This window comes from Scyliorhinus torazame, chromosome 5 (assembly GCF_047496885.1).
Source record: "Scyliorhinus torazame isolate Kashiwa2021f chromosome 5, sScyTor2.1, whole genome shotgun sequence".
NCBI classification, from domain to species: domain Eukaryota; kingdom Metazoa; phylum Chordata; class Chondrichthyes; order Carcharhiniformes; family Scyliorhinidae; genus Scyliorhinus; species Scyliorhinus torazame.
In genome coordinates, this window is record NC_092711.1 from 180,619,891 (window position 1) to 180,631,233 (window position 11,343).

General features: G+C 46.9%; 1 protein-coding gene across 1 annotated transcript; it reads right to left on the minus strand.

Annotated features, from left to right (window-relative positions):
- Nucleotides 1–1,064: 1,064 nt before the first annotated feature.
- LOC140422510 (uncharacterized) lies at nucleotides 1,065–9,165 on the minus strand. The gene is made up of 2 exons (XM_072507520.1): nucleotides 8,872–9,165; nucleotides 1,065–7,815 (listed from the first exon to the last, which is right to left on the minus strand). The coding sequence occupies exon 2, from the start codon at nucleotides 7,444–7,446 to the stop codon at nucleotides 6,184–6,186; it is 1,263 nt and encodes a 420-aa protein (XP_072363621.1). The 5' UTR covers nucleotides 7,447–7,815; nucleotides 8,872–9,165; the 3' UTR covers nucleotides 1,065–6,183.
- Nucleotides 9,166–11,343: the final 2,178 nt, after the last annotated feature.

The following is an 11,343-nucleotide window of genomic DNA, read 5'->3' on the forward strand; positions in this document are numbered from 1 at the left end:
TCTAAATGGTGAGAGATTGCAGAGCTCTGAGATTCAGAGGGATCTGGGTGTCCAAGAGCATGAATCACAAAAGGCGAGTATACAGGTACAGCAAGTAATTAGGAAAGCTAATAGAATGTTATTGTTTATTGTGAGGGGAATTGAATACAAAAGTAGGGAGGTTATGCTTCAGTTATACAGGACATTGGTGAGACCACATCTGGAGCACTGTGTCCAGTATTGCTCTCATTTAAGGAATGATGTAAATGTGTTGGAAGCAGTTCAGAGGTTTACTGGACTCATACCTGGAATTGGAGGCTGATCTTATGAGGAATGATTGGACAGGCTGGGCTTGTGTCTGATGGAGTTTAGGTGACTTGGTTGAACCGTATAAGTTCCTGAGGGGCCTTGACAGGGTGGATGTGGAAAGGATGTTTCCACTTGTGGGAGAATCTAGAATTTGGAGCCTATAAGACCATAAGATCAGGAAGCAGAATTAAGCCACTCGGCCCATCGAGTCTGCTCCGCCATTCAATCATTTAAAAAAAATTTAGAGTATCCAATTATTTTTTTTCCAATTAAGGGGCAGTTTAGCGTGGCCAATCCACCTAACCTGCACATCTTTGGGCTGTGGGGGTGAAACCCACGCAGACACGGGGAGAATGTGCAAACCCTACACGGACAGTGACCCAGGGCTGGGATTCCAACCCGGGTCCTCAGCGCCGTAGGCAGCAATGCTAACCACTGTGCCACGTGGCGTCCAGCGCCATTCAATCATGGCTGATATTTTTCTCATCCCCATTCTCCTGCCTTCTCCCCATAATCCCGATCCACTTATTTTAAAAAAAAGATATTTATTGAAGTTTTTTACCAACACAATTTTTTCCCCTTTCAAACAATAACCGCCCCCCCCGTAACAAAATAACACGAAATCGCACTGAGCGAGATATATACATGGCAAAATGGTATATTTACATAGCTTTAAACACTGGCTCTCTCCCGCACTTGCCAGTTTCCCCTGCCCTTCATGTTATCTCCTGCTCATCCATCCCACCAAGCAATCCCCCATTCCCCCCCCCCCCCACCAGGGTTGCTGCTGCTGATGACCGATCTTCCTCTAACGCTCCGCGAGATAGTCTAGGAACGGTTGCCACCGCCTGTAAAACCCCTGCGCAGACCCTCTCAAGGCAAACTTAATCCTCTCCAGCTTTATGAACCCAGCCATGTCGTTTATCCAGGCCTCCACACTACGGCTCTTCGCCTCCTTCCACATTCGCAAGATCCTTCGCCGGGCTACTAGGGACGCAAAGGCCAGAATTCCGGCCTCTTTCGCCTCCTGCATTCCCGGCTCGTCCACTACTCCAAATATTGCTAGCCCCTAGCTTGGCTTGACCTGGACTTTCACCACCTGAGATATTGCTCCCGCCACTCCAGAACCCCTCCAGTGCCGGACATGACCAAAACATATGGACATGGTTCGCCGGACTCCCTGAGCACCTTCCACATCTGTCCTCTCCTGATCCACTTATTAATTAAGAACATATCTATCTTTGTCTTACAGACACTCAGTGATTTGGCCTCCACGGCCTTCTGCGGCAAAGAGTTCCACAGATTCACCACCCTCTGGCTGAAGAAATTCCTCCTCATTTCTGTTTTTAAGGATCGTCTCTTTAGTCTGAGATTGTGTCCTCTGGTTCTAATTTTTCCTACAAGTGGAAACATCCTCTCCATGTCCACTCTATCCAGGCCTCGCAGTATCCTGTCAGTTTCAATAAGATCCCCCCTAATCCTTCTAAACTCCAATGAATACAGACCCAGAGTCCTCAACCGTTCCTCATACGACAAACTCTTCATTCCAGGGATCATTCTTGTGAACCTCCTCTGGACCCTTTCCAAGGCCAGCACATCCTTCCTTAGATACGGGGCCCAAAACTGCTCACAATACTCCAAATGGGGCCTGACTAGAGCCTTATACAGCGTCGGAAGTACATCCCTGGACTTGTATTCTAGCCCCCTCTTGACATGAATGCTGACATTGCATTTGCCTTCTGAACTGCCGACTGAACCTGCACGTTAACCTTAAAAGAATCTTGAACAAGGACACCCATTTCCCTTTGTGCTTCTGATTTCCGAAGCATTTCCCCATTAGAAAATAGTCTATGCCTCCATTCCTCCTTCCAAAGTGCATAACCTCACACTTTTCCACATTGTATTTCATTTGCCACTTCATTCCCACTCTCCTCGCCTGCCCAAGTCCTTCTGCAGCCGCCTTGCTTCCTCAATACTACCTGTCCCTCTACAGATCTTTGTATCATCTGCAAACTTAGCAACAGTGCCTTCAGTTCCTTCTTCCAAATCACTAATGTACATCATGAATAGTTGTGATCCCAGCACCGACCCCTGAGGCACACCACTAGTCACCGGCTGCCATCCTGAAAAAGACCCCTTTATCCCCACTGCCTTCTGCCAGTCAGCCAATCCTCTAACCATGCCAGGATCTTACCATGAACACCACGGGCTTTTAACTTCTTTAACGCAGCACCTTGTCTAAGGCTTTCTGGAAATCTAAATAAATCACATCCACTGGTTCTCCTTTGTCTAACTTCCTTGTTACCTCCTCAAAGAACTCTAACAGATTTGTCAGACATGACCCCCCGTTGACGAAGCCGTGCTGACTCAGTCCTATTTTATCATGCACTTCCAAGTACTCCGCAATCTCATCTTAATGATGAACTCTAAAATCTTACCAATGACCGAAGTCAGGCTAACCGGCCTATAATTTCCCATCTTATTCCTCCCAAGTTATTAAAACTTGCCCATTTAATGCAGGGGAGGACTTTTCTCTCAGAGGGTTGCGAGTTTTTGGAACTCTCTTCCTCAAAGGGCAGTGGAAGCAGAGTCACAGAATTTCTACAATGCAGGAGGCCATTTGACCCATCGAGTCTGGCACCAACCCTCTGAAAGACAACCCTACCCAGACCCACTGCCTCACCCCATCTCTCTTACCCCACCTAACCTGCACAACCCTGGACATTAAGGGGCAATTATTAATCATGTCCAATCCACTTCATCTGCAGATCTTTGGACTGTGGGAGGAAACTGGAGCAGCTGGAGGATATGGAGGGAAAGACACAGGAAGTACAAACTCCATAGTCATCAAAGGCTGGAATTGAACACAGTGCTAACCACTGTGCCGAGTCTTCGAATATTTTGAAGGCAGAGCTGGGTAGATTCTTGATAAGCAAGAGGGTGGAGTTGTGGTTACAATCAGATCAGCCGTGAACTTATTGAATGGAGGAGCAGGCTCGAGGGGCCGAGTGGCCAGCTCCTGCTCCTCATTCGGATGTTATCACATCCTTTATAATAGATTGTAGCATTTTCCCTCCTACTGATGTCAGGCTGATGGGTCTGTGTTCCCCGTTTTCTCTCTCCATCCTTAAATATTGGGATTACATTTACCACTTTCCAATCTGCAGGAACCATTCCAGAATCTATGGAATTTTGAAAGATGATCACCAATGTATCCACTATCTCTACAGCCGCCTCTTTCAACACTCTGGGATGTAGAGCATCAGCTTTTGGGGATTCATTAATTTTCAACCAGGTTCATTTCTCATGTACTATTTTTTCACGAATACTAATCTCTTTCAGTCCCTCATGCTCACTGATCCAGGCTTTTTCAAACTCAGGGTCAGAATCCGCGGGTGGGTCGCGGGCGGGTATCGTGATTTTGTGGAGTGATCTGTTGTGGTGTTCCTGATCGCAGGAAGACGAGCCCAACGGCCGCGAGCGGCTTTTAAGAATGCCGGCTGTGGGCAGTGCCCAATTGTTGCAGCGTTTGAGGGGGCTGGGCAGTGCGTGGCTGTGCTGTGTGCTGGTCACCGTGCGCAGGGCAGGGTAGGGGCAGGGGCTGACGGGCATACACGTGGGTATGCGAACAGTGGTGGCCCCAGCTTGGAGCTCCGCTCTGGTGCTCGCCCTCTGCACGCTGCTCGGCTTGTCCCCCGCTGCCGATCGGCAGTATGCGACCTGCGGCTCCGTTGCCAAGCTGTTCAACGGCCGGCACAACGTCCGCTTGCACTCCCACGATGTGAAGTACCGATCGGGAAGTGGTCAGCAGTCTATCATCCACTGGGGTGGATGCAGCTACTGGACAGTGAGAGGGAAGCCAGGCCAGGTTTGTCGGCGAGGAATACCGACCAGACAAGGCCAGTCAGTATGGCTGACACATGTCAACACTGGAAGAAACATTCAGGCATCACTTTGTGTCGCCAGTCTCTGGAAACCAGGAAGTAAGTGCTGTTGGTGAGAATGGAGAAGGCGATGACTTGAATGTTTGGATAGTGCAATGCAGTGGAAACAGTGAGAAATATTGTGACATTGTGTGTGTTTGGTAAATTACTTCATCTCGTCTGAAGTCATAGTTTAGAAATCTAGATTGTACTTTTTTCTATACTTGTTTAAATTTCTTTAAAAATGGGAATATATTTAAAACAAAGTCTGTGTGTAAATGTCAGGATGCGCATGGTCAACTTAGATTAATTTTCAGTCTCAAAAAGTCAGGAACTTGGAAAAATCAGATATTGGAAATAAAGTTTAAAAATTTTTTTTAAAGATTAAATATGAACGATGGAGTCTTTCTGCCAGAGGCAGCGGCAGAGAGGTCACGCGGCCGGCACATACACTGATGCCACGCACCCTTTAGGTCCGTGCTTTGGGCGTGAAATCATGGAGCAGAGAATCCTCCATTTTGTAGCTGCCAGCGCGCAAGCAACAGGACTGTGAGAAGAACTGAAGATGGGTTATTTTGTAATAAGGAAGAGAGGGCCAGAGACACAAACAGGTCAGGATCGCACAACTGAATCTGCTGGAGAGAGCCTCTCAGGAGAGTCCACGGCAAGATAAAGCAGTGCTGCCGTGAGCTGCATACAGAGCCCCAGGGCCTCTGATGAACAACGCAGTAAGAAGAAACTGAAATCGGGAATAAAGCAGTATAAAGATGATTTCTTGAGATATGGCTTTAATTGTGCCAATGCAAATCAGGATGCAAAGCCCATGTGTGTTAAAAGCAGGGAAGCACTGGCAAATGAAAGTTTAAAACCAGCAAATCTTCAAAGACTTGAAGACTCAAAGACATGGCGAGTTTGAGGACAACCTTCTTGATTTTTTTCCCAAAGGTTGCGAGAATTTAAATCGTCAGCTGAAAGCCTTAGCAGAATTGTAACATTGAATGAGGAAGCAAGTGAGATCTTGAGGACTAAGTAGGCTCACCTGTCGCGAAAATGGTATGTCCCAGGAAAAAAAGTTTGAAAGATACTGCACTAGTCCATTGGTTCTCCAGTGGTTTTGGGGACAATTTCTGTGTCTTCCTCCGTGAAGACAAACGCACATTGTTTAGTTTCTCTGCCATTTCCTTATTCCCAATTATCAACTCTCCTGTCTCTGCCTGGAATGGACCCACATTGGTCTTTGCTAATCTTTTCCTTTTCACATTCCTATCGAAGCTTTTCCAGTCAGTTTTTATGTTTCTCACCAGTTTGCTCTCATATTCTATTTTCTCTTTATCAGTTTCTTGGTCCTCCTTTGCTGAATTCTAAATAAGTTCCCACTCCTCAGGTTTCTACTATTTTGGCCACTTTATGAGCCTCTTCCTTTGATCTAATGGAATCTTTAACTTTTCTTGTTAGCCCCGGTTACATCACTTTTCCTGTTGGATTTTTGTTTCTGAAAGGAATCTATAATTTATGTACATATGTAATAATTCCTGAAGTACTAGCGATTGCCAGTCTATCATAATACTTTTTATTTCCGACTCTACCACATACATCTTGCCCCTCAGACCTTGACATTTTCCTTCTGTGAGAAACACGCTGATAAATTAAACAAAAGAACCATGTAACCACCATAGCCCACCTTCATGGCAATGTGGCATAATTTGGGAGAAGCTAAACAGAAATGAGAACTAAATATATTTTAACTTCCATACACTGTTTCACTCTGTGATCCTTGTGAAATCTGAAACCGGGTATTCCCAACAAGGTTCAAAGAGCATCGGCCCACTGGAGGCAAAGTCGTGAGACCGGCCAGTCCATCATCAAGAAACTCTCTAACCAACCCTTGTTGACCAACTTTCAGAGTCAACACAATGCAGTCCTGGATGTAATTGAGAGCAGAACCAATAACATCAGAATCTAACCCTTGTAATCACTTGTGAACTTGTTGGTGTCTCAGCAGGTGCGAGGAAACACAGAAACCCTTCCCACATTGAGAGCAGATGAACGGTCTCTCTCCAGTGTGAACTCGCTGATGTCTCTTCAGGGTGGATGAATCAATGAATCCCTTTCCACACTGAGAGCAAATGAATGGTCTCGCCCCACTGTGAACTTGCCGGTGTTTCCGCAGGGTGGCTGGATCAGAGAATCCCTTCCCACATTCAGAGCAGGTGAACGGCCTCTCCCCGGTGTGAATTTGCTGGTGTATCAGCAGGCTGGATGACTGGATAAATCCCTTCCCACACTGAGAGCAGGTGAATGGCCGATCCTCAGTGTGAACTCCCTGGTGTACCCGCAGGTGGGATAACTGATTGAATCCCTTCCCACACTGGGAGCAGGTATATGGCCTCTCCCCGGTGTGAACGCGCTGGTGTGTCCGCAGATGGGGTAACTGCGTGAATCCCTTCCCACACTGAGAGCAGGTGAATGGCCTCTCTCCAGTGTGAACTCGCTTATGTGTACGCAGGTTGGATGAATCACTGAATCCTTTACCACACTCAGAGCAAGTGAATGGCTTCTCCCCAGTGTGAACTCGCTGGTGCCGCTGCAGGGTGGTTGAATGACTGAATCCCTTCCCACATTCAGAGCAGAAGAAAGGTCTCTCCCCAGTGTGAACTCGCTGGTGTATCTGCAGGGTGGATAAATCACTGAATCCCTTTCCACATGGAGAGCAGGTGAAAGGCTTCTCCCCGGAGTGAATTCGCTTGTGCTTCAACAGGTGGGATACCTGAGTGAATCCCTTCCCACACTGAGAGCAGGCGAATGGTCTCTCCCCAGTATGAACTCGCTGGTGTGTATGGAGGTAGTCTAACCGAGTGAATCCTTTTCCACACTGAGTGCAGGTGAATGGTCTCTCCCCGGTGTGAAAACGCTGGTGTATCTGCAGGGTGGATGAATGACTGAATCTCTTCCCACACTGGGAGCAGGTGAACGGCTTCTCCCCAGTGTGAACTCTCTGGTGTGTTCGCAGGTGGGATGACATGGTGAATCTCTTCTCACACTGAGAGCAGGTGAACGGTCTCTCCCCAGTGTGAACTCGCTGGTGTGTCTCCAGTGTGGAGGAACGACTGAATCCCTTCCCACACTGAGGACAGGTGAATGGCCTCTCCCCAGTGTGACTGCGACGATGATCTTCCAGCTCTGATGGGGATCTGTATCCCTTCCCACAGTCTCCACATTTCCACGGTTTCTTCATGTTTTGTGTCTCCTTGTGTCTCTCGAAATTTGGCAATCCGTTGAAACCTCGTTCACACACACAACACGTGTACGGTCTCGCCCCACTGTGAATGGTGTGATGTTTTTTCAGGCTGTGCTACTGGTTAAAGCTCTTTCCACAGTCAGTGCTCTGGAACACTCTCACTCGGGGCGGGTTGGGGGTGGGGGGTCTCTGTGCTTTTCCAGTCACACTGGGATTTAAAATGTTTTCAAACCAACACATTGGGCAAACATTTCTCCTTCTAGGTTCAAAGGTCGATGAAATTCAGGTGCGATGAGTCGAATGACTCTATCAGACCTCGATGTGACGTTTGCGATTTCTGTCTGTAATTCCTCGTTTTCTAACATTCTGTAAAAATAATTCACAACAGACATCGCTGTCAGTACAGTGTCCTTTAGTTTCTATGGAACATTCTTTGCTCTCTTCTTCCCCAAAATCTGTAAATCTCCATCCCAGACACTCTCTCTCCATTCTCACTCTGCTGTATCTAATATTCACCCTCCCAATTCTCCTGAAGGTGCTGATTCAGGCTGATTGACAGATCCCTGCTCACTGCTTCCTGTCCTTGTCACAGAGACCATAACAAATAGGAGCTGCAGTCGGCCATTCGGCCCATCGAGCCTGCTCAACCATTCAATGGGATCATTTACTAATCTGTCTCAGCACCATTTTCCTACACTGTCGGCCGTATCCCTCAATATCTTCAATATCGAGAAACCTATCAACCTCTGTCTTGAAAATATTTGATGACTGCTGAGGCTCCACAGTCCTCTGGGGTAGAGAATTCCAAAGCTTCACCACATCTTTTAGTGAAGAAACCCGTCCTCATCTCAGCTTTCCCTCCATTTTCTGCTGGTTCCACATAACCCTTTGACTCCCTCGTCAATCAGAAATCTGTCTAACTCAGTCATGAATATATTCAACGCCCCCCCAGATTCCACAGGTCCCTGTGGAAGAGAAATCCAGAGACGAACAACCCTCTGAGGGAAGAGATGACTGGAAATATATAACGTAGCTACACTACAATATTACATAATTAGAAATAATAATAAATGTACTTTATTACAGAACCATCAATAATATATCTAATTTCTACCATATAACACTAGACATTTCTCTGTCTGATATTAATTTACTGTCCCTTAAATGTCAGCCATCTCCTGGGGAAACCAGCCCTTTAATTGTGAACATTGGGAAAGAGACCATCCTTTTAGCCAAATAAATGTGTCAAGCTGAGGGAGCAAAGGATGTCAATGTCTTTAAGAGAGAGAGAGACCTGGGCCAAGCTTTGCAGAGTCTGCACCCTCCCTGGATTCACTTCCTTTCCCTTCAGTTGCTGCAAGTGACCAATTGAAGGTGAGAATGAGAAATGGAAAGGGGGAGAAAAGAAAGTGTTTTACTCACAGATGTTGGAGACAGGAAGAGGTTTCAGTCTGTGACCCTAAAGCTTCATCAGCCCGCGGTCTGATTGGCTGGAGGACAAGACTCCTTCCGGTCGACCTTGTCTTCCCATTGGTCGAGACCTCAGCAGCAAGGTCATGGGGTGGGCACTCCCCCGCACATGCGCAGCGCCCCCTCTCGCACATGCGCAGTCCCGGACCGGGGTGAAGTGCGGAGATCACCGAGCGGCTTCTCACTCTGGCCGCAACCGTCAGCCGGTTGCCTGGAAACCTTGTCTGTAGGAAGGGAGGGGGATCAATGGGTGGGGGAACAATGGGTGGGGCGGGGCTCCCGTGTCCGCGCGGCCGGGCCTGCGCACTGGAACCTGGAGACGTCACCGCGGAGTTGAGTGAATCCTATTGGCTGATCCAGGCAGGGCTCAATTTAGGCGTCACAATATGGAGGTTGGACAATGAGTTCCAGACTGAAACTTCCTCCTCTGGGCAACATCTGGGAGCAAATCAACATCTCCCCTTTCCATTTCTTATCTCATTCTGGGGGGACATTGGTGACTTGCAGCAACTGAAGGGAAAGGAAGTGAATCTAGCCTGTAGATTAAATACATTTTTAGTCCATAATAGATATATATCTGTCTTTTTCTGTTTCCAGGACAGGAAGCAGTGAGCATGCATTTGTCAATCAGCCTGAATCAGCACCTTCAGGAGAATTGGGAGGGTGAATATTAGATACAGCAGAGTGAGAATGGAGGGAGAGTGTGGGGGATGGAGATTTACAGCTTTTCACTAATTGAGAGTGGAAAGAATGTTGCATAAACATGAGAACTGAATTCCTGTCCTGTATGGTCAGTGACGACGTTTGTAAACTCCTTTCACAGGATACTGGATGGGAAGGGTTTACAGACAGAAATCTCAAACCAAACATCTGTTCAGAATTTCTATCCTGCACTGACAGTGATGACTTTCACATATTGCTTTACTGGATATTTTTAGAAGAGGAATTACAGACAGAAATCTCAAGGCAAACATCACGTTCAGAGCCAACAGTCACTCAATTCCTTGTGACCTGAATACCATCGACCTTTGATCTAGGAGGAGAAATATTTGTCTGTTCTGCCTTATTAAAAAGATTTTAAACATCAATATGACTGGAAAAGCACCGAGACACACAAGCACCCAGGTTACTGTGTTCCATTCATAGAATTCAGACAGTGCCATTTGGCCCACCCAGTCTGCACCAACCCTCTGAACGAGCACCCTACCTAGGCCCACACCCCCGCCGTATCCCCATAACCCCATCTAACTGTTGCACACTAACGGGCAATTTAGCATTGTTATGGGCCAGGGTTTAGAGAACCCCAAAGTGTATCATGGAGTTCACCAGACCCACAACTTTTAATCGATTGTGGTATGGGGAGTACACGGCCCACTTTACAGGTGTGGTACAGCAGAAATGGAAAACGTATTTTTTAAAGCAAAACAATGTTTATTCTATGAACTCAAGTTAACCTTTTTTAAACATACAGTGAACATCTTAGCAACCATCAATTCAACCAACCCCCAAAGAATACAACAATAAGTAATCCTTAATAACTTCCCAAACAACATCCAGAAGACAAAAGAAACACCTTTTAACAGAAGCAGCAAACAGCCTAAAACGAAAGTAAAAAGCTGACAGACAGCCCAGCTCCACCCACTCTGACATCTCTGCAGTAATACACACCCATTTCTTAAAGGTACTCTCACTACAGATATTTATATGCACAGCCATTTATAAACACCCATTTCTTAAAGGTACTCATATGACAGCATGGCCATTCCACCTAACCTGCACAACTTTGGACTTTTCTTTGTAAACCGGAGCACCCAGAGGAAACCCACGCAGACATGGGGATAATGTACAAACACCACCCAGACAGTGACCCGAGGTCGGAATTGAACCCGGGTCCCTGGCGCTGTGAGGCAGCAGTTCTAACCACTATGCAACCAATTGTACGAACTGTGGAAAGAGCTTTAAACAGTTACAGTCTGAACAAAATTCCACCAATCAGAGCGGGGAGAGATCGCATTCTGTGTGTGGACGAGGCTTCAAATCATTGTTGAATCTGGAGAGGCCTTGGAGAAACACTGGAAATGTTCAGACTGTGAGAAGTGATGTATTTACCCATCCCAGCTGGAAATCCATCGACGTCGCCATACCGGGGAGAAGCCATTCACCTGCTCTGACTGTGGAAAGAGATTCATTAATTCATCTGCCCTGCAGAAACACCTGCGCATTCACACCCCGGAGACACTGTTCACCTGCTCCGATTGTGGGAAAGGATTCATTGATTCGTCTACCCTGCTGAAACATCTGCGAATTCACACTGGAGAGAGGCCTTTCCTCTGCTCCCTGTGTGAGAAGGGATTTAATCAGTTATCTGCCCTGCAGAAACACCAGCGAGTTCACACCGGGGAGAGACCATTCACCTGCTCTCAA

Bases quoted from the DNA above. Each gene is read 5' to 3' on its own strand.
- LOC140422510 (XM_072507520.1), bottom strand. From the start codon at position 7,446: ATGAAGAAACCGTGGAAATGTGGAGACTGTGGGAAGGGATACAGATCC.